This window comes from Stegostoma tigrinum, chromosome 1 (assembly GCF_030684315.1).
Source record: "Stegostoma tigrinum isolate sSteTig4 chromosome 1, sSteTig4.hap1, whole genome shotgun sequence".
NCBI lineage: Eukaryota > Metazoa > Chordata > Chondrichthyes > Orectolobiformes > Stegostomatidae > Stegostoma > Stegostoma tigrinum.
In genome coordinates this window covers 175,244,615-175,271,879 of record NC_081354.1, presented here as the reverse complement: position 1 = coordinate 175,271,879, position 27,265 = coordinate 175,244,615, and the positions used below count along the sequence as shown (strand labels likewise).

At 44.1% G+C, this 27,265-nt stretch overlaps 1 protein-coding gene across 2 annotated transcripts; it reads left to right on the top strand.

Annotated features, from left to right (window-relative positions):
* The first annotated feature begins 552 nt into the window (after positions 1-552).
* rpia (ribose 5-phosphate isomerase A (ribose 5-phosphate epimerase)) lies at positions 553-27,143 on the top strand. Of its 2 annotated transcripts, XM_059650330.1 has the most exons (10): positions 553-760; positions 3,011-3,071; positions 9,090-9,145; positions 16,091-16,150; positions 18,357-18,421; positions 18,983-19,051; positions 19,740-19,881; positions 23,032-23,131; positions 25,497-25,737; positions 25,833-27,143. In XM_059650330.1, the coding sequence occupies exons 1-10, from the start codon at positions 590-592 to the stop codon at positions 25,966-25,968; spliced, it is 1,101 nt and encodes a 366-aa protein (XP_059506313.1). In that variant the 5' UTR covers positions 553-589; the 3' UTR covers positions 25,969-27,143. The 2 variants fall into 2 exon arrangements, with proteins under 2 accessions (XP_059506313.1, XP_048401942.1); XM_048545985.2 differs by lacking the exon at positions 25,497-25,737.
* The last annotated feature ends 122 nt before the right edge of the window (positions 27,144-27,265 follow it).

Below are 27,265 nucleotides of genomic sequence, written 5' to 3'. Positions count from 1 at the left end.
ATCCACCTAACCCGCACATACCCAGATTCTGCAGGGTAATTTAGCATGGCCAATCCACCTAACCTGCACATTGGTGGACTGTGGGAGAAAACAGGAGCACCCGGAGGAAACACAAAAAGACAGCTGTCCAAGGCTTAAAATTGAACCCAGGTCCCTAGCGCTGCGAGGTAGCAGTGCTAACTGTGCGATGGTGTCAAAGAAATTGCAAGGTGAAGTAAAACAGCATCATACGTGTTATTACTCAAAAGGAGACAATTTGGTCTGTTGTGTTTGCAACAGCTCCTCAAATAAGCATTATTACCTCAAGCCAATCTCCTGTTGTTTTGTATCTTTCCCCCATTATTTTTACCCAAATGATCACACAATACCCTGTGGAATGCATGAAACAGTAACAGTTCCAGAAGGAAAAGTGTGCAGCAAAAACCAAATTCAGCTTTAATGACAAAACACAAGACAGTGCAGGCTGGGAAATGTAGTCTTATTCTTTTAGCATGGAAGACTACATTTCCCAGCTGAGAAAGGAGGTTGACTACGAGCTGCAGCCCCATCCCGAGCTGCTCTGCTCTGCAAGGTGGGGAGGGGAGTGGCAATGTGGCTGAGGCTTCCTGGAGTCTGCTCGTGGGGGCTGCGCTTCGGGTTAAGAGCGGTTCCGCGGCATCAACAGTTACAGCTTCTTACACTGAAGAGGAAGTTCACCGAAGGCATGGAGGAAGAAGCAAAAAGGAAAGCTGGTTACATGGCTGTGGATAATCACGTGCAAGTGAGCAAAGAATGTACCACGGATGCATTTTAATACACATTTCATTTTTTAAAAAAATTGCACTAAGTCAGTTGTGTTGCTATTTCACAGACATGTCAGTTTTCTCTGGACGGTATTTTGAACTACGTAGGGGATGAGGGGCTGGAGTAGGGGGTTGATGATAATGTGTTTCCAATGGATTGCTACTGCCCTGTACTAAACTGTAGGTTTACGTTTACAGCCCGGGGTTAAAACAGTGAATATGTTGCTCAGCAGATAGCTCTGGAAAAGTTCACAAATATGACTTTTGTGTTTTTTATTTAATGAACAAACTTTTTTCTCCTTTGATAAAGTCTTTATGCCCAGTTCTAAAAGTGAAGGACAGAGTTTTTAGACGAGTCTTTAAATTCATTTACACTAAATTGCTTTTTGAAACCAGCGTGCTGCTCCCTTGTAAAATGTGAAGGGGTCTGGGAGAGGTTTACCCTTCTGAAATTCCCGCGTACTCATGGCCACAGATCACAGCTGTGAGGGACTGACTTCTGCTGAGTTTTATCACTTAACTTTTGTTTAGTGTGAGTTGTGTAAACGAGGATTTGGCTGAATCAGAGTTCTGTACCCTCGTCAACCGTATGCTGCGCCTGAAATTTAATGCTTCCTCAATTGTGCAGTGAGAACTGCCCCATGGTTAGCAGCCCAGGCGAGACAGAAACCCCCCTCAACAATGTTGCCTTCATATAGTAGTTTGTGAAGGTTCTGCTGTTGACCTTCTGGTTAGGAGAGATAAAGAAAACTAAACCCCTTACAGATTCTACCAATCTGTTGTGTGGATATTGTGCAACAAGGAAAGAAACACCCATTTGTTCAGTATCTTTCGCAATGTCAGAAAGTATCAATGCTCTTTTGCATCCTGTTAAATACTTTTGAAGTGTCGCCTCGGCTGTTCCAATGTTGGAAATGTGGCTCAGCAAGCTCCCAAAATGATGACGATGGGATGATTCATTTCATTGATGTTGGACAAAGGATAGATTTTGGCCAGGATGCCAGGCAGAACTCTAGCTCTTGGCATTAAACTAAGTGGCATATGCCCTAGGTGTAATGTCTCATCTGATGACCAGATGTGCTGACTTTCCAGTACTCCCTGATTTCCCAGTGACTTTTGCAGCAAGTGCAGGTCCACACATAAGATGGAAGTTGGAGAATAGTAAGAACTGCCGATGTTGGAGTCAGATATAACACAGTGTGGAGCTGGATGTACACAGGCCAGGCAGCGTCAGAGGAGCAGAAAAGCAGACGTATTGGTTCGGGACCCTTCTTCAGAAAAAATAAAGTTGGTCAGTTTTGGTGGCTTGGCAGTACTACAGGTCCCATATCTAAAATTTGGTACCCTCAGGACTGAGACTGTTGGATTTTGATTTTCCCAGATTTTTGACAGTGCAATCTGAATTACTTCTGAATATCATTTTCAGTGTAAAGTTCATTGTTCTGGTTTTTCTGTTTCTTTAAATTTGCCGATTTATAGAGTTTCCCACTGCATTCCCTTCCCTCAGCTTTTACACTGACGCACCTCAGTTTAATTTCCGCAGCTATTCCATGTTCTCAGTTTTGGTCAATGAATTATACTTCAGTTTTTCAGTGGAACATGCTGGTATTTTTGACACAGCAGCAAAAAAAAACACCAAATCCCAATGGGCACAAGTGTGTCCAAATGATAGTTATAGCAATAACACAAGTATTGCATGGCTAAGCCAGAATGGACAGGACTGAGGGTCATTCAGGTCAACTTGGTGTGCAGTAACTAGACTGGCATATCACTGGGGGCAAGCAGTAAACTGATAACTGTTCCAGAGTGCTATCAAGGACTGCTGCCAAGCCAGTTGTTCAAGTATTTGAACAAGAAATCTGAATTTCATGGAACTGAAGAAGATTTTATTTCTGAAGAAGGATCGAGGCCCAAAACGTCAGTCTTCCTGCTCCTCTGATGCTGCTTGGCCTGCTGTGTTCATGCAGCTCCACACCTTGTTATCTCAGATTCTCCGGCATCAGCAGTTCCTGCTATCTCTGAATCAAAACAGTAATGCTGTTCGGAATGCCTTGGGTTCACACTTTTGTGCACCATTCAACACGTTTATTACAGGAAATTACATGTTCTAGGACCTAGTTTAATTTTGTTTGTGAATATTCACAGTGGGAGCAGCTACACCTGACAACAAAGAACACGATGTCACTTTGACCTGAAAAAACTGATCCTGTTTGTTGTTTTTGTCTCAGAACAACCAAGCATTGGGTATCGGAAGTGGATCCACGATAGTGTATGCTGTGGACAGAATAGGTGGGTGCTGATTAAGATATCAAGCTATGAAATTGCCTTCATTTTGTGTTTGTTGTCTCTGCTATTGTATCTGAAAGAAGCATTGTTTTATAATTCCTAACCCCTATCCCCTCCCCAACACCTCACCCTTAGCTTTGTGAATTTATTTAGAGGGTTACTGAATGATAGTTTACAGAAGTTTTCTGTTCGATCCAACGTAGTTATTCTCCTTCTGTGTGATTTTTTTTTAAAAATTTGTTTGTGAGGTTGTATTATACTTAGCAAGTCTGTGGATCTTTTGTGCTGTTCAATTATAGTCTGATACACTTCCTAGCGTAGTCTCCTCACATGCTCACCATGTATATAAATTCTCCTGGCCTTCTCTCATTCCTTTGATTTTTGTTTAGCTGTTTTGGTTCCTGCTGCTCTTGTCTGTTATTGGGGGGATGTGTAGGGGGCGGGGAGAGGAGTTTCTCCCTGCTTGATCCAAAAAACCTTCAGTGATTTCTAATTGTAACTTTCCCTGTCCTGTACACAATTCCAGTTTGTCCAATTTTCCATGTAACTGAAGTCTCTCGTTTCTGGGGCTTGATTAGTGAATCTCCGCCGCACGTTCTCTCTTTTCAGTTCCAGACATCCGTCCTAAGTTGTAGTGCCCAGAATTGACACGTTCCTCCAGGGACTTAACAGATAGGTTTATAAGCACACACTATTGCACCCCGGGGCCCATTGGGGCAGCATGGTGGCTCAGTGGGTAACACTGCTGCCTCGCAGTGCCAGGGACCTGGGTTCAGTTCCACCCTCCAGCGGATGTCTGTGTGGAGTCTGCACGTTTTCCCCGTGTCTGCGTGAGTTTCCTCTGAGTGCGCTGGTTTCCTCCCATGGTCCAAAGATGTGCAGGCTAGGTGGATTGGCCATGCTAAATTGCCCATAGGGTCCAGCGATATATAGCTTAGGTGGGTTATAAGGGGATGGGTCAGTGTGGACTTGTTGGGTGGAAAGGCCTGCTTCCACACTGTAGGGATTCTAATAATTACTTAATTTCCCGAAGAAGTAGATGAATGAAATATTTTTTAAAAAAGATTTCAATAGTCCTACTGGACTGTGAGGCTGCTGTCTCATTTGAAAGCCTAACCTAAGGGTTACCACTCCTCTGAAAAGGAACTAGGTTGACAAGGCAAGACCTTTGTGCTAACGTCAGTCAATGCAAACCAGCCACCCAGCCAACTGAGCTAACTGATTCCCTAACACTCTGAAGGTTGGATTGAGCTCAAATGCTACAATCGTGGAAAGGGAATTTTAAATTGCGTTTAATCAATAAATGTGCAATAAAAACTGGTATCACTTATAGTAGCTTGTAAACAATCCCAGTAACTATTGGGATGGCAAGGAGTTGAGCTGGATGAACAAAGCAGTCCGAGCAGGAAAGCTGACGTTTCGGGCCTAGATCCTCCTCCGGTAACTACTGGATTTTTTTTTTTAAACAAAAACTTCACTGACATCCTTTAGGGAAGGAAATGTAGGTGCAGTGATTCCTTGAGGGAACTGCCAGTCCACCATTTCACCTTGACAAGATTTGCTGTGACAGTCATAGCACCACACTGCCCAATGTAGTGTTGACTGAAAGGGTCAATGATTCAAAGGCCCTTATTACAACACAAGCCAGATGATACTTGCCCACATCAGCAGTGTGACAAACCCTGTGGGCCCCAAGATGAAAATGCACACTGTCAATATATGATTTCGGCAATCCTGGTTGTTCACTAACGTCAGGTAGCCATCTCTGTTGATGCCAGTAATATTGTAGATTTTTTTGTTTTTTAACTGCTTAATTTTTCCTTATCTGAAGATGTTGCCTTGCGATGTGTTACAGCTCCTTGGGTACAGATTGCCATTCCCCGTAAGTGAGCTTGAGAATGAGAGTTGGTGGGTTAGCAGGTGGGGTCTGGAATAGACAACCCAATTCCACAGCGTGGGTCACCGAACTGTGGTGAGGAGCAGGATTCGAGGCTATAGACCCCCTTCCCAATCCTGGTCATCTGAGCAAGCTAGGCAGAATAACTGATTATTGGAAAAGATATCGGATGCATGCTGTGTCAATTTACTGAAGTGATTATGAAGGATAGGGTAAAGTTATGGTGAAAGACTTGGAAAAATTAAGATTGTGTGCCTACGGTAGCAGAGAGATTAAAGTGAAGCTTCCCATGTGTTGTAATCCCAGCTGATGTTAGTGTGAAACAAATCAGGTCCCCGAACGAAAACTGCCTGTCAGATCCTAACTTTGCCATTCACATGTAAAAGAAAATCAGTCATTGAATGCACTGACAAGAGGCTGCCAGTGTACGCTCAACAGAGAAAATGAATTCTTTATTCAACAGAAAAATGGGTTACCCTGGACAAACCAAAAGAAGAAAGTTTGTTAAAGGCATCAAAAAAGTATTTGAATTCACTTTGTTCCTTTTGAGCCAGTTGGGTTCTTGTAAGAAGCACCGGTGAAGAGTTATATCTCACCGTTTGCTCAAGCTTGGGCTGCTACAGCTGCGGCTGGTTTCCTTTCAGGAAATTTAGATGCTTTAGTCCCATGTCTAGTATCACTTCCCAGGGCACCATAAAGCAAACCACAAACAAAACACACTGCCCTGTTAATTTCAGATGAATTACAGCATCCAGCAGTCCCTCACTCTCTGGCATGTATCTCACTGACTTTTTCAGTTTCTTTTTGTCCCTTGAGGCCCCAGTTTTGAGGCAACAGCACAGTTTATTTTCTCTGCCTTTTATACTTTTTATTAATATGCTGCACCCAGCTCTCCCACAAAGCTGTGAAACCTCAATCAAATGCTTGTTTTCTTTTACAAAAAAAAGACGCCCAGACTTCTCAGTGTCACAGCCCCAAGTTCACACAGAAACTTTAAAAAATAATCCCTGTTTTCCCCTTCTTAACGCAAAATATAAATTTATTGTTCTTAAGTAGAATGGCTACAGTGTGGAAGGAGGCCTGTGTTGGCTGACTATAAAGGCAATTCAGCTAGCTCCATTTATCGGTAAGCTGACAATTCTTTTCTATGTTAATAAGTGTCCAATTGCTTTTTGAGGGCTTAGATTGACCTGCTTCCACCATACACTCAGGCAGTTCATTCCTGACCCTAACCACTTGCATTAAAACAAATTCCCTTTGACTATTTGTGCTTTAGTCACCTATCAAAGTCCCCTGGTTTGCTCTTCCTCCACTAACAAAAATCTTATCTTGCTGTCTACTCTCCTTGGACTCCTCATGAACACTCCTGTCAAATCTTCTCTTCCCTGAAAGCAACAGCCCCAGCTACTTTAGGTGGCCTGGATGGCTAAAGTTTTTCATCACTGTAGCTATCCTCTCAAGTCATTTCTGCACCCTCTGAAATGCCTTCAAAATCTGCCGTGAAGTTTGGAGTCTGGAACTGGCACAATGCCTTCCTTGAGGCTGAGCCAGCATTTTATACAGCATTCTCAAATCTTCTGCACTTGTCTACTTTATGTCCCCTAGGATCCCATGTGCTTCACTGATGGAATTCTCAGCCTATCTTGCAACCTTTATTGTTTGTGTGGGCTTCTCTGCTCCTGTAACTCCTTTGGAACTACATTCTTTATTTTTCATTGCCCCTCTCAATTCTTCCTTCTTCACACTTCTTTATTGTATATTTAATCTACCAAGCCACTGCTATACTCCTAGGCCTTCTGAAATTTTAGTATTCTCCTCAGTGTGTACAGACAAATGGTTCAGAACAGGAGGAGGCCTCTGTCTCTCAAGCCTGCTCTGCCATTCAATAAGGTCAGGGCTGATTTGCTTACTCCACATTTTGGCCTACCCTTGATAATCTTTCACCTTCCTTTGTAAACAATGTGTCCGACAATGCCTTCAGAAATGTTCGAGGACTTTTGTGCCATCATCTTTTGAGGATGTGTGTTCCAACGATACTCAACGCTCTGAGAGAAAAGTCTTTTCCTCCTCTGCCTTACAGAGGGCATGCCTGGTGCTTGTGTGGAGGTGCTGGTGTTGGAATGGGGTGGACAAGGTCAGAACTCCCATAATACCGGGTTATAGTCTGACAGATTTAATTGAAATCATAAACTTTCGGTGAACTGCTCCTTCGAAGGAGCAGCGCTAACCTGTTGGACTATAACCTGTGTGATGTCTGACCTTGTCCTGATTTTTAAACAGTGACACCTCGTTCTAGATTCGTCCATAAGAGGTGGTGCCATCCTGACGTCTATCCTGCCGAGACACCTCATGATCTTGTGTTCCAATCGAGTGGCCTGTTTCATTCCTAAACTCCAGCAGACACAAGCCTAACCTCTGCAACGTTTCCTCCTAAGACAAGGGGCCATAAGAACGTATGAAATAGGAGCAGGATGAGGCCCTCTGGCCCATTAAGCCTGTTCTGCCATTCAATAAGATCACGCTGATCTTTTCGTGGACTCAGCTGCACTTACCGACCCTCTAACCATGCCATTAATTCCCTTTACTGTTCAAGAATCTATCTATCTTTGCCTTAAGAACATTCAGTGAGGCAGCCTCAACTGCTTCACTGGGCAGGGAATTCCACAATTCACAACTATCCCAGATAATGTCTTGTGGACTGCCTCCAACACGCCTTCATCTTTCCTCACGTAGTAGACTAAACCGTGCATATTACTCCAGATGTGATTTTGCCAATGCCCTGCACAAAGAATAACCTCCTTACTTTTGTCTACAGTTTCCCTCGCAATAAATTATAACATTCTATTAATTTTGCAATTTTCAGCTTTTTTTTCAGTTAATTGTGGATTGTGGATCCTCTTCTTGGAAATTTTCTTTCTCGTTTGGAATGTGTTTATTGTGTCTAGTGAAATTTCCCCTTGTATGCCTACCACGCATTTTGATTGACCTACCCCTTAATCTAATTTGCCAGTTCCCTTTGTAGAGATAACAAGGTGTAGAACTGGATGAACACAGCAGGCCGAGCAGGAAAGCGTTTCGTTTTGGGCCTGGACCCTTCATCAGAAATGGATTTTTTTTTTCTGATGAAGGGTCTCGGCTTGAAACATCAGCCTTCCTGCTCCTGAGATGCTGCCTGGCCTGCTGTGTTCATCCAGCTCCACACCTTGTTATCTCGGATTCTCCAGCATCTGCACTTCCCATTATCTTTGCCAATTCCCTTCAGCCCGGTCTGCTGTTGTGTACTTTCAAGTTTTATATTGTCATCTGATATTGAAATTTTGCTCTGCGTGACTTATATGACAAAAAGCAGACCCTCCAGTACAACTTGAAAATATACCTTCCTGCAGTCCGAAAAGCAACCACTCGCCTATTACAGCTTCCTGGCAGAGCTGTAAGCATGGAAACAGACCCTTTGGTCCAACTCATCACTGTCACCAGGCATCCCAAATTCATTTAGTCCCATTTGTCAGCATTTGGTCTATATCCTTCTAAACCCCTCCTATCCGTATACCCATCCAGCTCTCTTTTTAACTGTAAGTGTACCAGCCTCCCAGTTCCCTTGGCAACTCATTCTGTAAATGGACAACACCGTGAAAAAGTTGTCCCTTTATGTCCTTTTTAAATCTTAGCTCTATCATCTCAAACCTAAGTTTTGGACTCCCCTACCTTGGGGGGAAAAAGACCTGACTATTTCCCTTATCCATGCCACTCATGATTTTATAAACCTCTATAAGGTCACCTCTCAGCCTCCAATTCTCCAGGAAAAATAGCCCCAGCCTATTCAGCCTCTCCCTATTGCTCAAACCCTCCAACCCTGGCAATATCCTTGTAAATCTTTTCAGAAACCTTTCAAGTTTAACAACCTCTTTCTTACAGCAGATATTTGTGCAATACAATTGAAGTGTTCAACATTTTAAAGAATAATTAGTGTAAGGTTGACTTATGGTGTGTGTGTGTGTGTGTATTTGATAAATCCTATCGTTCCATTATGTCTATATCTTGGTCCCTCTTTTATAAGAAGAGAACACAATGGTATTTCTGGTAGCCTTTCCTATTTTAAAAAAACTTGTTTCAATTCTCTGCAGCTAAACGGGTTCAGGATGAAAATCTGAAAATAGTCTGTGTACCTACCTCATTCCAGGTGAGACTGAAATTAACATTCTAGAGCACAAACATTCAGACTAGTTCCTCTGGTGACATTTGAAACTCAAACTGAAAGTTCCTGCAATTGCCTGACGATAAAGGTGAACTTGTTTCAGTGCTCTTCGTGACTACCGGCCATCTCCACACACTTTATGGTCAGTGACTTACCCTTGAAGCACAGTCACTGTTTGACTGTTCCATTCACAACTGTACATGTGTCCATAAAACAGGGCATCGCATTGCTCTTTTTCTAACAGGTTTTTAATTTCATGATATTGCTTGATGGGTATATATTGGGCAAGACAATGAATTCTCCTGCCCTTTCATCTCTTTTGAAATTATGAGGAGAGGATCTTAGTTTGACATTGCATCCAAAAGATGAACCTCCAGCCGTGCAGCCTCAAATCTGCTCTGTCATTCATTAAGATCACAGTTGACCAGTTTGTTTTGAATTCCATGTTTCCATCTAACCCCAATAACTTTGTCTAACATGTTGAGATTTGTGAAATTATACGTTTTAGCAGGATGAACGAGGAGGTGCGATATAAAGTAAACGGTACAATTCTTGAAGGGATGCAGGCATAGCAGGATCTGTGGTTATATGTACTCAAACCAGACCATCAAAGAAGCCAACTTCCCATCCATGGACTCCATTTACACTTCTCGCTGCCATCGGAAGGCTGACAACATTGTCAAAGCCCCCTCCCACCCCGATAATGCTCGCTTTCTACCTCTTCTATCAGGCAGAAGATACAGAAGCTTCAATGCACGCACCAGCAGGTTCAAGAACAGCTTCTTCCCTGCTGTTATTAGATTGTTTGGAGTCAGAGGGGTCCATTCAACAATGCTGATCTTGCTTTGTGCACCTCCTGTTCAGTGTGACCTATAATGCCACACTCTGTCGAGCACCCTATGATCTGTATGTCCATGTTTGCTATGATCTGCCTGTACTGCTAGCAAAAGAAAGCTTTTAACTGTACGTGGGTACATGTGACTACCATAAGTCAAATCAAATCATGCATATATCAAGTCAGTTGGAATAAGTGACTCAAAACAAATGGAATCCTATGCCTCGTAAGTAAGACTGCAAAAGCAAAGAAGTTATAGTTTAATCTTTGTAAAACATTGGTTGTCCAAATTGAAGGCTGCACCCATTCCGGCAGCGTTTGGAAGCGTGTAAATGTGATGGAGAGAGTACATTCTAAGGTTATACAAAAAACTCCAGGGATGAGGAACTCCAGTTGCATGAATACATTGAAAAGTTAGAGCTGTCTTCCCAAGAGAAGAGAAGGTTGAGAGAAGATGTGGTAGAAGTGTTTATCATGAGAACTAATAAAAGAATACATAATGAGGGACTGTTCTGCTTAGCAGAATGGTGGCGATACACAGGACACTGATTTTTAGTGAATGACAAAGGAACACAATGGGGGAGAAACATTTGATACGCATCAAGTTAAGTCCTGGAATGTACTTTCTGAGAGTCTAATGGAGGCAGATTTATTAATGGCTTACAGAAGGAAATGGATAAGCACTTGAAGAGTGAAAGACTTGAAAGAGAAAGGAAGTGGCACTGCTGGCTATCTGCAAACAGCAATATGCAGAAGGCTGAATGGTGTTGCGATAATGCTGACGGGATTATCGACAGCACTGTAACATTCACTTGCTGAGGAATAACTCGCTCACTGATGCTCAGTTTGTGTTCTGCCAGAACCACTTGGCTCCGGACCTTATTTCAACCTCGGTCCACCTGTGAACAAAAGAGCTAAACATGAGGACTGTGGGTGTCGCTGGTAAGGCCAGTAATTGTTGTCCATCTTTTATTGCTGCTTGAACTGAGTGACTCGTCAGAGAACGGATAAGAGTCAACTACATTGCTGTGGGCCTGGAGTCACTTGTAGACCAGACCAGGTGAGGATGACAGATTTAATTCCCCAAAGGACATTAGTGAACCAGATGTTTTTTTTAATGTAAATTGACTTCTTATTCCAGTTTTTGTTGACTTCAGTTTCTCCATCTGCCATGGTGGGATTGAATCTATATTTCTGACAGCATTTGCCTGATCCTTTGGATTGCTGGCCCGTTGACAGTACCACTACATTACACCATGCCCCACCCCCTTACCCCAAAAAACATGAACATGGATATATTTGACTAAAATGACATTTTGAGAGAATGAATTATATGAGAAGTCAATAAATTCTGTCCACAAGGAAAGTGTCCTGTGTTGTGCTTCAACAATGGACTTAGATCCAAGTTGACAGTTGGCCACCACCAAATACCAAGCGGAGGCTTGGGGACCACTTTGCAGAACACCTCCGCTCAGTTTGCAATAAACAGCTGCGCCTCTCACTCGCGAACCATTCCAAATCCCCCTCCCATTCCACAGATGCCATGTCCATCCTGGGCCTCCTGCAGTGCCACAACGATGCCACCCAAAGGTTGCAGGAACAGCAACTCCTATTCCGCTTGGGAATCCTGCAGCCCAATGGCATCAATGTGGATTTTACAAGCTTGAAAATCTCCCCTCCCCCTACTGAATCCCAAAACCAGCCCAGCACGTCCCCACCTCCTGAACCTGTTCTTCCTCTCCTATCCCTTCCTCCCACCACAAGCCGCACCCCCATTTCCTTCCTACTAACCTCATCCTGCCCCCTTGACCTGTCCGTCCTCCCTGGTCTGACCAATCTCTTCCCCACCTACCCCCACCTTTACTGGCTCCATCCCCGCCTCTAACTTGTCTGTCTCCTCTCCACCTATCTTCTCTACCCCATCTTCAATCTGCCTCCCCCTCTCTCCCTACTTATTTCACAACCCTTTTTCCCCCTCCCGTGTTTCAGATGAAGGGTCCAGGCCCGAAACGTCAGCTTTTGTGCTCCTATGATGCTGCTTGGCCTGCTGTGTTCATCCAGCTCCTCACCTTATACTAGACTAATTAGTCATTCATTTGCCTGGGGAGGTGATCTCCTCATGCTGTTATTGTTAGATTGTTAATCCAGAGGCCCAGGTAATGTTCTGGGGCCTGGGTTCAAAAGCTTCATGGTGATGGTGGAATTTTAATTCAATAAAAATCTGGAACTAAAGTGTCTAATGATGACTGTGAAACCATCATTAATTGTCAGGAAAAGTTCCAAATGATTCACTAAGCAAGGAAGCTGCTGTCCTTCCCTGATCTGGCCTATATGTGACCCCAGACAAACAGCGATGTGGTTTACTATTAATTGCCCTTTTGTGCGGCCAGTGACACACACATCCTGTAAATCAATTTCGAAAAAAAGTCATATCAGTGCTATTGTGAGATTGCACCACAGGCAAAATGGAGTCTTTGCATACCTGGTGGTCATTAGCAACATCCCAGAGAATGAGAGCTGATGTTGTTTCTTTGTTTAAGAAGATCAACAAGGTTAATGCAGGGAATTACAGGCCAGTGAGCCTTCCACCAGTGGTAGGGAAATTACTGAAGAAGATTCTTAGGGATGGGATTTTCTTATTTTGAGAAGAATAGACTTATAAGGGATAGTTGGCATGGCTTTATGCAGGGGTGGTCCGTCTCTCAAATCTGATTGTCACTTCCTCAAAAAACACAAAATGATTGAGTGTAAAGTGCTGAATGTTGTCTACGTGGACTTCGCTAAATTATTTGACAAGGTTCCTCATGGAAGGCTGGTTCAGAAGATCAAATTGCAATGGAACCCACAGTGAGTTGTTAAGTTGGATACAAAATTGGCTTGGCCATAGAAGACAGAGGGTAGTTGTGGAAGGATGTTTTCTGACTGGAGATCTGGACCAGTCATGTTCTGTTTTAAAAAAAAGTGTAGTATATGTAAATGATATGGATGAAAATGTTGGTCTGAATAGTAAGTTTTGCAGATGACACAGTGGATAGTGAGAAAGGATATCAAAGAATGCAGCAGGATTTAGATCAGCTGGAAAGTTGGATAGAGAAATGGTAAATGGTATTTAATCTAGACAAGTGTGAGGTGATGCATTTTGGGAGATTAAGTGCAAGAGGGAAGTATACAAGAGATAGCAGGGCTGTTAGGTCTGATCTACAGCAGGATTGGAGGCCCAAGTCCATAATCCCTAAAAGTCGCAACACTAGTGGATAAGGTGGTAAAGACGGTGTATGGCATGTTTACCTTCATTGGTCAGGGCAATGAGTACAGAAGTTGACAAGTCATGTTGAAACTGTATCAGGCTTTGATCAGGTCACATTTGGAGTACTTCGTACGGTTCTGGTTGCCACACTATATGAAGGATGTGGAAGTTTTGGAGAGGCTGCAGATGAGGTTTTCCAGGATGTTGCCTGGGATGGAGTCTATTAGCTGTAAGAGGCTGAAGGGGTGACCTGACAGCAGTAACATTTTGAGGCATGGATAGGGTGGAGTGTTGGAGTCTCTTTCCCAGAGTGGAAATGTGAAATACTAGCAGGCATAGGTTTAAGAGAGAGAGAGATGGGGAAAGTTTTTAAAAGACGTGTGCAAGGTAAGTTTTCACACAGTGGTGGGTTCCTGGAATGTGTGCTAGGAAAGTTGGTAAAAGCAGGTATGAAGAGGCAGAGAATAGAAGGGAGCGGACCATGTGAAGGCAGATGGAGTTAGTTTGGAGTAGCATTGTGGATGGCTGAAGCGCCTGTTACTGTGCTGTACTGTTTTGATGTTCTAAGTAATCCTGTGAAGGATTGAGTCATGTTTTGGGGTACATGGTTAGGAGTTATTTTAAGGCAAGTCTTTCAACACCACTTTTGTACAATGCAAATCAGTATGGAAGTAGCTGAGTGTCATTCCCCTGATGGTAGAATACCTCATTTTTACCTAAAGTTAGCATTTGCAATTTTTTTTAGGTGCTCACCACCTATCATTCCTTTAATTTTGACTGTAAACTAGGGAACTGAATGAGAATTGGGTGGCCGTTATTTCCCAGCTGGCTTCCGTTCTTAACCTGAACTCTGTTCGTGGCAGACCTGGGCAATGAGCGTCTGACTGTGCAAGGGTGAACACTCTCTTTCACAATCTGAATTTTTTTTAACCCTCTCCTGTCTGTAAACATGCCCTTTCTGCAAGTCACTTGATAGTAATGAGCCATTGATCTCTCTCGCGCTCAATCTCTCATGCTCCCCCCCCTCCTCCCTCCCCCTCTCCCCCACACTTAGGCATTGGGGCCAGTTCTAACTGTTCGACCAGAGCATGTTTTGAATGCAATAGGAGTTTAAAGCCAAGTGGGCTGTTTATCTCTGGGATGATGGGAACTGCAGATGCTGGCGAATCCGAGATTACAAAGTGTGGAGCTGGATGGACACAGCAGGCCAAGCAGCATCTTAGGACCACAAAAGCTGACGTTTTGGGCCTAGACCCTTCATCAGAAAAGGGGGATGGGGAGAGGATTTTGAAATAAATAGGGAGAGAGGGGGAGGCGGACCGAAGATGGGTAGAGGAGAAGATAGGTGGAGAGGAGTTTACAGGTGGGGAGGTAGGGAGGGGAGAGGTCAGTCCAGGGAGGACGAACAGGTCATGGGGGTGGGATGAGGTTTGTAGGTAGGAAATGGAGGTGCGGCTTGAGGTGGGAGGAGGGGATAGGTGAGAGGAAGAACAGGTTAGGGAGGTGGGGACGAGCTGGGCTGGTTTTGGGATGCAGTGGCGGGGAGGGAAGATTATGAAGCTTGTGAAGTTCACATTGATGCCATTAGGCTGCAGGGTTCCCAAGCGGAATATGTGTTGCTGTTCCTGCAACCTACGGGTGGCATCATTATGGCACTGCAGGAGGCCCAGGACGGACATGTCATCTAAGGAATGGGAGGGGGAGTTAAAATGGTTCACGACTGGCGGTGCAGTTGTCTATCGTGAACTGAGCTTAGATGTTCTGCAGAGCAGTCCCCAAGCCTCCGATTGGTTTCCCCAATGTAGAGGAAGCCACAACGGATGCCGTATACTCTAGTTATTTTCTACAACTGGTTCAAAATGTTTCTGGTAATGCTTGTGATTACTGCAAGAAAGTTGTAATTTTGCTGATGCTAGATTCCCTGCAGCATCAGAGGTTGAGTGACCTTATTCGAGATTTATAAAACCATGAGGGACATGGATACGGTTAATAGACAAGGTCTTTTTCCAGGGTAGGGGATTCCAAAACTAGCAGACATGCGTTTAAAGTGAGACAGGAAAGATTTAGGAGGAATCTAAGGGACAACGTTTTCACGCAGAAGGTGGCGCGTCTGTAGGATGGACTGCCAGAAGAATTGTACAATTATAACATTTAAAAGACCTCTGTATGGGTATATGAATCGGAAGGGTTTAGAGGGATATGGGCCAAATCTGGCAAATGGGACAAGGTTAACTGAGGATACCTGGTCAGCATGGATGACTTGGACAGAAAGGCCTGTTTCCATGCTGTATATCTCTATGACTCTCCAAAAAGAGCCTTGTTGTGTCGTTGTCCTTAACTCTGAGTCCTGGTTCAAATCCCACCTTTGTGAGGTCTCTCACAGCAGGCTGATTGAAATAACTATTGAACCTCTGAGAAGATACCTTTTTTTTGTATGAAATTTGTGTGAATTGTTTGACTGTTGGTGAACTTTCCATGCAAGTGCACTGATGGTCAGCTTGCTCACAGTAGGACTGCAGCCCTTTGTACTCAATCTTTAGTAGCTCCTGCACTAGAAGTAACAAATGCTGGTGATCATGGCACGTCAGGGAGCATTCATGGAGAAAGAAAAAACTAATGTTTTGATTCTAAAGACTGGCCATTGGACCTGATGTGAAGTTTTGGTGGGGGCAGCATTTATGCTGTAGTTGTGGGAAAGGGTGGGTGGGGGCGGGGGGAATGGTATCGGTGGAGTGTAGAGTGCTGGGAGAGAAAAGATGTTGTTAGATCAGATAAATTGATCAGAATGTGCGAATGGCAGAGCAGTGATGTGTCTAATTGCGTATCTGTCTTTGTTCTCCTCCTTCAGGCTCGTCAACTAATCTTACAGCATCAGTTGACTCTCAGTGACCTGGACAGGCACCCTGAGGTAGGGCACCTTTTTCTGTCTTTTGTTGTGCTGCTTCTTTCAGGAGGGGGGTTGTCAGAGGGCCAGCAAAACTAATAGAATTTCCATATGTGACTGAAATGTTGTGGCTGCTGGAAATCTGACATGAAAAACATCATGCTGGAAAAGCACAGCAGTCAGCAAGCATCTGCGGAGAAAGAAACAGTTAATATTTCCCCTTTTGAAAGTGCTCATCACTTCTGACTGAGTAACTGTCTCTGTTTCTCTCTTCAGATGCTGCCAGAGCTGCTGATGGTTTATATGTCATGTGAACAGTGAACACAGGAAGCAGAATGTTTGTTTGTACGTTATGCAACAGGAGTGTAAATCGGGCAAAACTGTGTTACACAGCAGTGCTCTACGCTCTTAAATTTTGAATAAAATTGTCCACTCTTCACCCATCATTCACTCCCTCCACCATATTAAGCTACTTCCACAGTGTCTTCTAGACCTGAAAACTCTGCCACCTACAGGGACAAAGTCAGCAGCTACGTTGGAACACAATCAGTCCCAAACTTCACTCTGTATTGCAAGCTAGCTTGACTTCAAAATACATAACTATTGTTTTTACAAACATGTGAATAAAGAATCAAGGTATTTTGCCCCCTCGAGCCTCCTCTGCCATTCAATGAGATCACGGCAGATTTGATTACAACCTCGTTCACATTCTTGTCTACACCTGATAATTTCTCAACTCCTTGTGTGACAAGAATCCCATCTACCTCAGCATTAGAAATATTCAATGTCTCTGCTCCCACCACCTTTTTCAGGAAGAAAGCTCTGAAGATTTATAACACTGAGAAGAAATTTCGATATCTCTGCATTTTAGATAGGCGGCTGAATATTTTCAAACTGTGACCTCTCATCCTCGATTCTCCCAATCAAGGGGAGATACGTTCTCTCCACATGTCAAGTGTTTCTGGGATTTTGTATATTTCAGTCATCACCTCTTAGTTCTCTGATCTTCAGAGGATACAAGTATAGCTGGTCCCACCTTGCCTCATTCGACAACCCACTCATTTATAACCTTTCATTCTGAGAGTTTTCTCCGAACAGTTTCCACTGTATTTATAATTTTTGTCAGCAAGGTGACCAGTAGGTCAGATGTAGGCTCACTATTCCGTAGGATAACCCACTACTTTTGTATTTGACTCTCCTTACAGTAAATGGTAACATTCTAATTGCTTTAGAATACCTTTCATGTCACAGTGTCGAAGTCCAGGGACTCGATCCTAACCCCATTGTAGGTGTACCTAACCGAAGTATTGTAGCAGTTCAAGAATGCAGCTCATTCCCATCTTAGCAAAGGAGGCGGGGGTGGTTGGGGTGAACCTTTGGATTTTGACAAGGAGCTGAAGCATGAACTGTTTTAAAATGTTAAGGTTGACACACATAGGTGGGAAGGGGAGCAGCGGGGATGAGAGTTTGCATGTTGAGAGAGTGAGTGGGCAAAAACTTGGCAGATAGAATAAAATGTGGGGAAATCTGAGGTTATGCACTTTGGCAGGAAGAATAGAAGAGCTGAATATTATTTGCGATAGTTTCGATATTGTGAATAGTTTTGTCCCGTTATCTTGGGAAAGATATGCTTCTATTGGAGGTAGTCCAGAGAGGTTCACTAAGTTGATTCTGGGTGTGGAGGGATTTTCTTATGACGATATGTTGAGTAGATTGGGATTGTACTTAGAGTTTAAGGAAATGAGAGACCTTATTCCATCATATAGGATTCTTAGGGACTTAACCGGGTATATGCTGAGAGGTTGTTTTCCCCTTCAAGAAGAGTCTAGGATCAGACGACACAATCTCAGAATAAGGGTTGGATGTTTAAGCCAGATAAGGAATTGTTTCTCAAAGGTAGTGACTCAGTGGAATTCTTTACCACAGAGGGTTATCAAGGCTGGGTTGTTCAGTATGTTCAAGGCTGATATAGACATGTTTTTAATCAGTAAGGGAATCTGAAGTTATGAGGATAAGACTGGAAGATGGGATTGAGGATTATCCAGTCATCTATTATTTTGTTGCGTGGTGGAGCAGACTCAGGCTGGATGGTCTAGTTCTGTTCCTTCATCTTATAGTTTAAAACAAAAGTGCCTTGTATAATATGCTAAGCAATCTGCATGGACAGCTGTGTTGCTGTACGTTAACTGGACTCATATGTTTTTATTTTCTTTTGCTATGACTCGGTTAGCTCGATGTTGCTATTGATGGTGCAGATGAGGTGGACTGTGACCTTAACTTAATCAAAGGTGGAGGGTGAGTACTTTGCTGTTTGAATATTAGATATGGAAAGGACTTGCATTTATCAAAAAGTGCAGGATGTTCCTTGGAGCAAGGACAGGTTGTGGAGCCTGTCCCCTTCCAGTGACTTCTGAGGGGTTCTGCTGCTGAATGCCTCCATATTGTTAAACAGATAATGCTGAAGAATACCACGTTAGTCTTACTCTCCTTACTGTGACTTCCCTAGTTATTTTTTCACTGAGGGAATGATGTGATAATGTGTTATTGCTCCAGGGTCAACGTTCACAACCGCACCCCCCCCCCCCCCTCCCAAAACCCCCCAACCTCGGCTTTGTTTGGGACGGGGTTACAGCAAACATGTTGCAAGGTAGGAATTCTCCGCGCATGACCAGAGCTTTGAGGCAAAAAACTTAGCTTGATTGGCCAAACAATCTTCCTCCTGCATCCACAGAGTTGCCGAAGTGTTGCTGTGCAGAAGGAGGCTATTCAGCCCATTGGGAAGTTTCTAGTCAGGACTGATAGGAGGGTGAGGGTTCTGAATCTAACACTGTTTCCACCCCTGCCCTTTTCCAACAGAGGATGCTTGACTCAGGAGAAGATTGTTGCTGGCTGTGCCAAGAAGTTCGTTGTAGTTGCAGATTACAGGTGAGTGGTTCACTGGGTTGTTAGCGCCTTTTGTTTGTACCATATGTGAGGGCGCAGAGGAGATTTACCAGGATGCTGCCTGGACTGGAGGGTAGGTCTTATAAGGAAAGGTTGAGGGAGCTAGGGCAGTTTTCATTGGAGCGAAGAAGGATGAGCAGTGACTTGATAGAGGTGTATAAGATGATGAGAGGCATAGATAGAGTGGATAGCCAAGAGTCTTTTTCCCAGGGCGGAAATGACTATTACGAGGGGGCATAATTTTAAGGTGATTGGAGGAAGGTATAGGGGAGATGTCAGAGGTAGGCGCTTTACATAGAGTGGTCGGTGTGTGGAATGCGCTGCCGGCAGTGGTAGTGGAGTCAGATTCGTTAGGGACATGTAAGCGACTCTTGGATAGGCACTTGGAGGATGGTAAAATGTAGGGCATGAAAGGTAGATTGATCTTGATAGGATCATGTGTTGGTACAACACCATGGGCCAGAGGGCCTGGCCTGTACTGTTTGTTCTATGTTCAATAAGAGTAAGTGTCTTCGTAAATGATGTGTATTTGATGCAATCCTCCAGTGGTTGAAAGTCTTTTTTTCTGGGTTCAGCTGAAGGCCTTTCTGCTCAGTAGTGTTGTAAACTCCTGCAGTTTCCTGTTTTTGTTTGTGCCGTGTAGTCTTTTGAATTCTATTTTATTTTTCAGAAAAGATTCAAAAAGTCTCGGTGAAAAATGGAAAAAAGGCGTTCCGATTGAAGTCATCCCGATGGCTTATGTGCCAGTTGCCAAGGCGATTGCTGCCAAATTTGGTGGGGAAGCAAAATTACGAATGGCTGTCAATAAAGCTGTAAGTAAAGAATTTAGCTGGACCACTCATCCATGTTCAAATCAAAAATACTTTTCTCGATCAAAGCAGGCATGTTGGTGTTTGGAATAATGGGAACTGCAGATGCTGGAGAATCCAAGATAACAAAGTGTGAAGTTGGATGAACACAGCAGGCCAAGCAGCATCTTAGGAGCACAAAAGCTGATGTTTCGGGCCTAGACCCTTCATCAGAGTGGGGGATGGGGTGAGGGTTCTGGAATAAATAGGGAGAGAGGGGGAGGCGGACCGAAGATGGAGAGAAAAGAAGATAGGTGGAGAGGAGAGTATAGTTGGGGAAGTGGGGAGAGACCTCTCAGTCTCCATCTCAGGCAACCAGCTTGTAACTGATGTCCATTTCAAGCCCACCGACTCCCACAGCTACCTAGAATACACCTCCTCCCACCCACCCTCCTGCAAAAATTCCATCCCCTATTCCCAATTCCTCCGCCTCCACCGCATCTGCTCCCACGATGAGGCATTCCACTCCCGCACATCCCAGATGTCCAAGTTCTTCAAGGACCACAACTTTCCCCCCACAGTGGTCGAGAACGCCCTTGACCGCGTCTCCCGCATTTCCCGCAACACTTCCCTCACACCCTGCCCCCGCCACAACCGCCCAAAGAGGATCCCCCTCGTTCTCACACACCACCTCACCAACCTCCGGATACAACGCATCATCTTCCAACACTTCCGCCATCTACAATCCGACCCCACCACCCAAGACATTTTTCCATCCCCACCCTTTCCTGCTTTCCAGAGAGACTACTCTCTCCGTGACTCCCTTGTTCGCTCCACACTGCCCTCCAACCCCACCACACCTGGCACCTTCCCCTGCAACCGCAGGAAATGCTACACTTGCTCCCACACCACGTCCCTCACCCCTATCCCAGGCCTCAAGATGACTTTCCATATTAAGCAGACGTTCATCTGCACATCTGCCAATGTGGTATACTGCATCCACTGTACCCGGTGTGCCTTCCTCTACATTGGGGAAACCAAGCGGAGGCTTGGGGACCGCTTTGCAGAACACCTTCGCTCGGTTCGCACTGAACAACTGCACCTCCCAGTCGCAAACCATTTCCACTCCACCTCCCATTCTTAAGATGACATGTTCATCATGGGCCTCCTGCAGTGCCACAATGATGCCACCCGAAGGATGCAGGAACAGCAATTCATATTCCGCTTGGGAACCCTGCAGCCCAATGGTATCAATGTGGACTTCACCAGCTTCAAAATCTCCCCTTCCCCCACCGCATCCCAAAACCAGCCCAGCTCTTCCCCTCCACTCACTGCATCCCAAAACAGTCCAACCTGTCTCTGCCTCCCTAACCTGTTCTTCCTCTCACCCATCCCTTCCTCCCACCCCAAGCTGCACCTCCATCTCCTATCTACTAGCCTCATCCCACCTCCTTGACCTGTCCGTCTTCCCTGGACTGACCTATCCCCTCCCCACCTCCCCACCTATACTCTCCTCTCCACCTATCTTCTTTTCTGTCCATCTTCGGTCCGCCTCCCCCTCTCTCCCTATTTATTCCAGAACCCTCACCCCATCCCCCTCTCTGAAGGGTCTAGGCCCAAAACGTCAGCTTTTGTGCTCCTGAGATGTTGCTTGGCCTGCTGTGTTCATCCAGCTTCACACTTTATTATGTTGGTGTTTGGAGCTTTCCCTTTAAAGAGATCCTGTTTAAATGTAAACTTTATCTCTACTTATTTTTCTTTTCATCGGCCCTTAGCTTATAAAGACATGAGGGGCATGGATTTGGGTGAATAGTCGAGGTCTTTTCCCCAGAGTAGAGGAGTCCCAAACTAGAGGGAATAGCCTTGAGATGAGAGGGGAGAGTTTTAAAAGGAACCGAAGGGCAACTATTTCACACAGAGGGTGGTGCGTGTATGGAATGAACTGCCAGAGGACGTGGTGGAGGCTAGTACAGTTACAACATCTAGAGTCGTAGAGATACACAACTCAGAAAATGGACTCTTTGGGACAACTCATCCATGCTGACCAGATATCCTGTATAAATCTAGTCCCTTTCTCCAGCATTTGGCCCATATCCCTCTAAACCTTTCCTGTTCATATATTCATCCAGATGCCTTTTAAATGCTGTAATCGTACCAGCCTGGCCCACTTCCTCTGGCAGCTCATTCTCTACAGGCACCATCCTCTGTGTAAAAGTTGTCTTTAGGTCCCTTTTAAATCTTTCCCCTGTCACCTTAAACCTATGCTCTCTAGTTTTGGACTTCCCACCTCAGGGAAAAGACCTTGCCTATTTACCCTATCCATGCCCCTCATGACTTTCGAAACCTCTATAAGACAATAAGACATAGGAGTGGAAGTAAGGCCATTCAGCCGTATAAGGTCACCCCTCAGCCTCTGACGCTCCAGGTAAAATAGCCCCAGCCTTTGCAGCCTCTCCCTATAGCTCCAACCCTGGAGGTTTATAAAATCACGAGGGGCAGGGAGAGTGGCTAATGCACCTAAGCTGCGCATCTTTGGACTGTTGGAGGAAGCTGCAGCACCCGGAGGAAACCCGTGCAAACACGGGGACAATGTGCAAACTGCGCACAGACAGTCACCCGAGGGTGGAATCGAACCCGGGTCCCTGGCGCTGTGAGGCTGCAGTGCTAACCACTGAGCCACCCCGATCGACATTTGTTTCTGGATTGCTAATTCAATGATTGACAACTACACCACCATTTTACCTTAATTAATGTGAGGCCTACTCATGTATTCATCCAGATGCCTTTTAAATGCTTTTAACTTTTAAACTTTTTAAACTGGTATAAACCTAAGCAAATCAGTTGGTCAGTGGTGTAGAACCTGCTACTTCCTGAAATAAGATCTTTTATTGCTGTATAATATGGATATTGGGCCTTGATTTTTAAAATCTCATACAGACTGCCACGATCCCAGCCCTGCACTGGTATGACAGCTTAGACTCAAAGCTCGGTTGGGATTTGAACTTATTTTTAGGCTCCTATTGGGTGGTATTCTCACCTGTGCCTTGTTTAATGTCGAGTGAAATGACAAATGGCACCCAGGGATCTTAAGTATGTTCTTTTAGGTTTTCAATGTCCAGGAATTGAGAGAGTTGAGAGAGAATTGAGCCCTTTCAACATTTTGATTAATCCTAGGGACCAGTGGTGACGGATAATGGGAATTTCATTCTGGATTGGAAGTTTAGTAGCGTCTCTGATTGGAGAAAGGTGAATGTCAGCATTAAAATGATTCCAGGTAAGGAAATTGCTTAAATTCTAAATGTGTTAATGGGCTAGTAATTTGCAGTTACCTTCAGATGTCACAGTAAGTTTTGCTAGTGTGTGTAAGCTGCGTGCTAGTAACAGTTGATAGATGTACAGAAACAGGAAAAACTGTAGCTGTTTTCACACCACAGGTGTCAGTGCTGGGTCCCTGTGTTGTTTGAGATAGTCATAAATATCTCTAGATGAGAAAGTGGGAGAGATGATAAGTTTGCAGATGACACAAATTAGCTGGTGAGGAGGGAAGGTCTTTGGTTACAGCAAGATGTAAACTGGTTGGGTCAGTGGTAGTTGGGATTTAACCCTGACTGATGTGAGGTGATGCACTTTGGAAGACAGAACAAAGCAAGAGAGGATTCATGTGGCAGGACACTAGAAAGCTCAAAGGAATCTTGAGGTGTTTGTCCTGTCCACGGATCCTGGAAGTAGGCAGGACAGGTTAATAATGTAGTTAAGACAAATTGGATGCTTGCCTTGATCAGTTGTGGCAAAGATTACAGGAGCAGGGAGGTTCTTATTGGAGTTGCCCAGAACCTTGGTTAAGCCACAGTTGGAGTGATGGTGACCAGAAGCCAACACACTATAGGAAAGATGTGATGACCCTTGGGGAGGGGTGTTGCCTGGGATGGAGCATCTCAGAGAGGCTTTATCTTGGAATTCTTCAGCATCTGCAGTTCCCATTATCTCTGATACTATTTTAACCTCACTGCGAAGCCTCTTCCAGGGATGCCTAACCTGAAGAAGTTACCCTCCTCCCTCCGGACCAACCTCAGGGAATCTCTCTCCCATTGCAACTCTCTCTCCACCTATCTTCTTTACTCTCCATCTTCGGTCCGCCTCCCCCTCTCTCCCTATTTATTCCAGTTCCCTCTCCCCATCCCCCTCTCTGATGAAGGGTCTAGGCCTGAAACGTCAGCTTTTGTGCTCCTGAGATGCTGCTGGGCCTGCTGTGTTCATCCAGCCTCACATTTTATTGTCAAGGTTGAGGGGGAACCTGATTTCAGATTATGAGGATCATGGACGGGGTGAATAGAGAGCAGCTGTTCCCCTTAGTTGTAAGGTCAGTAACAAGGGTTCATAATTTTATATTGTAAGGTAGGATGATTAGAGGGTACTGTTGGGAAATATTTTTTTCCCAGAAAGTGGTGGTCTGGAATGCCCTGTCTGAGAGGGTAGTCAGGGCAGGAAACCTCACAACTTTTAACAAACACTTGAATGAGTATTTGATATGTCATAACATTCAAGGCAATGGGCCTAGGGCTGGAAAGTGAGACAAGTGTAGGTAATATTGTATTTCTAATAGTACGTACTCTGGCCTCTCATGTATTTGGAGGATTCTGACTCTTTTAGGCATAAGGTTGGTCTGGAATTAGAGGATTAGTGTAAACCGGCCCTTTCCTTCTCAGTCTTTTGTGTGCATATTCTGTTCTTCCTTTTAGTATGCTGGCCACCTCTTCCACTTCTGTTTCACGTATAAGCTTTTGCTGGCTTTATTTTGCGTGTGCATTCTTTCTCCATCTAAGTGGGCGCCTGTGCCCATTTCTGTGCCATAGAGTTAAATCTAGTTCGTAGCAGTTACTGATGTTTTCTTTCTTTCATTCTTGGGGTGTGAGGTCAACGTTTGTCACTCATTCCTGAAGCTTCTGTGAGCTGATTGGCTGGCTGGGCCTGTTAAGAGTCAACCACCTTACTATTGGTCTGGGGTAAGGGAGGCTGATTTCATTCTCTGGAGAGAATTTATTCACAAATTCTCTTGAATTGAGTCATTTTGTTACTGAGACTTATTATAGATTTCTTTCTTTACTGAATTTTAATTCCCCCACGCCCTGCCCAAGCTGTCGTGGAAGTATTTGAACTTGCTTCTGGCCCTGGCTTCTAGATTACTACTCTAATAACTTTACCTCTATGTTACTATCTCCAAATTAGTTGCATGTTCTAAAAGATTGTCACCTCTGTTTGACCTGGTTGATCTGAATTAATTCAGATTCACAAAGCTGTGTTTTTTAATACACTTGTATCAATTTTCCTTTCATTCTCAGGATTTGAGTGTCACCCTGATTCTTGCCCCTTTGAGTTGATGCAATTGAGTGTCTGTCCAGACCATTTCAAAGGACAGTTAAGGATCGACATCGGTGTGGGACTGGAGCCACCAGATTGTATAAAGACAGCAGATTTCCTTTCGTAATAGCGAACCTGCCCAATTTTATGGAAATCTGATAACCTCACGGTTACTGAATCCAGTGTAGAGTAGGAAGGTGGGCGGATTTGGTTGGGATGTTGTCCAGGTGGTTTAGCTGGTTGTTGATACTAAAACCTAGATAAATTCTTGCATTGTCTAGACTACCTTTGGACAAGGCACTGGTTATTGGCACAGTGTTGGGAGATTTCTCATTCCCTTCAAGAGATGAGAGAGGATAGAAGACACATTGGAACGTCCATTACCTTCAAGATCTCCTTCACTGTCCCAGTATCAAAATCCTGGAATTTCCTCCCAAACTGTGGGTCTTACAACTGTGCCTGGATGGCAGCAGTTCAGGAAGGTGGCTCGTCACTTCTCAAAGGGATAGATGACAAATGCTGGTCTGTAACCCCGAACATCTTTAAGAGGAAAGAGCTAAAGCTCCTAAAATGTCTGTGAAATGCTTCTAACTTTTAAATGCTCTGTCCCTCTGCAGGAGTGGTAGAGACGGGATTATTCATTGGCATGGCAGAAAGAGTGTATTTTGGCTTGGAAGATGGATCTGTCTGTTTCCGAAACAGAGACTCACAGTGACGAAGAGTGAGAGGAGCTGGGGTTTCTTGTACTTTTAAAGATCACCTTGCCTTAAATCAACTGTCCTGCCAAATACCTTATGAACACTTTTTTTTTAAACAGAAACATTTGTTCTGTTATATTAAAGAAACTGGGCATGGGCCAAATCTTTGCTCACGAAATGAATAATATCTGCCTTGCACTGAGTTATTATGTCCTAAGGGTCAAGAATTGTGTGGTTTGGGCATTACACCGATTCCTGGCAGCTCTCCTTGAAGTAACCAGCCCATTGACTGCTTGACTGCAAAGCCCAGAGTCAGAATGGGTTCTCTCCTTGCTTTTGACAATATCATTATGGAATAATTGGATGAGACATTAACTGTATGTGGAGTGCTGTGAACTGTGTATGGGACTGTGCACTTTTAGGGACCTATTTCAAACTCTGCCCACAGTTCAAGATTATTGAGTGGAATAGGAAGGGGATCGTGTGTGGTTTGGGGAGATGCGATAGTAATATGGAACTAGACTACTTGAGTTTTCTTGTGGTCGTCTCTCCTTGGTGAACTCCTTGACTTTCTGGATCATTCTGAATGTCATCCCCTCTACATAATAGTCTTGAGGATGGGAAGTTAACCTGTTTTCTTTATGTAAGAGAAAGATTCTGATGGTAGGGAGAAAACCTTAGTTCCTCCTGGTCCCATGAATTTTTGTTTTTGTCTTTTTCCACTGGATGTGAGCATTGTTGGCATGGCTAGCATTTATTACCCATCGTAATTACCCTTGAGAAGATGATGGTGAGTTGCTGCCATGAATCACTGGAGTGCATGTGAAGTACGTCCACCCACAGTGCTGTTCGAAAATCTGTATTCCAGTCCCGTAAAAGCCAAGGTGCACACTTGACAGCTGATATATTTGCACCAGCGTTTGCTGGCCGTTGGATTGGTTTGCCATTTCAGATGTCCATGTGGTTTATATTATTGTCCCTGAGATCAATCAAGCTGTTTGGTCATGTGATTGCCTTAAAGCACCAATCATCTTAGTGCTCTGTGTTAAACGTTATGTTGCAACACTAGACCTAGAACTATTTTATGGTTGGTGTTTTCTCCAAGGTTCCACTTTTAACCAGGTTCAGCAAAACAAATCACTTTTCTTAAAAATGCACATACATTATCTTAGAATTTTACTTTTTTGTTGCATTTTGCATGTTTGTTTTATTTTGGTGCAACACTTTTAACTGGATAAATGAATATATTGTTTATAATCAAATAAAAAGTGCGACCCTTTTTATGTTGCCAGCTTCTTTATTTCTAGAATGTTTAAAAAGTTTTTAAAATTATATGGTGAGATTTGAACTTG

Excerpts from the sequence above, each read along its gene's own strand:
- rpia (XM_059650330.1), top strand. The coding sequence starts at position 590 with ATGTGGCTGAGGCTTCCTGGAGTCTGCTCGTGGGGGCTGCGCTTCGGG. Across the intron at positions 761-3,010 it reads CTGTGGATAATCACGTGCAA|AACAACCAAGCATTGGGTAT; the intron begins GTGAGCAAAGAA and ends TTTTTGTCTCAG. Across the intron at positions 19,052-19,739 it reads GTTGTAGTTGCAGATTACAG|AAAAGATTCAAAAAGTCTCG; the intron begins GTGAGTGGTTCA and ends TTTATTTTTCAG.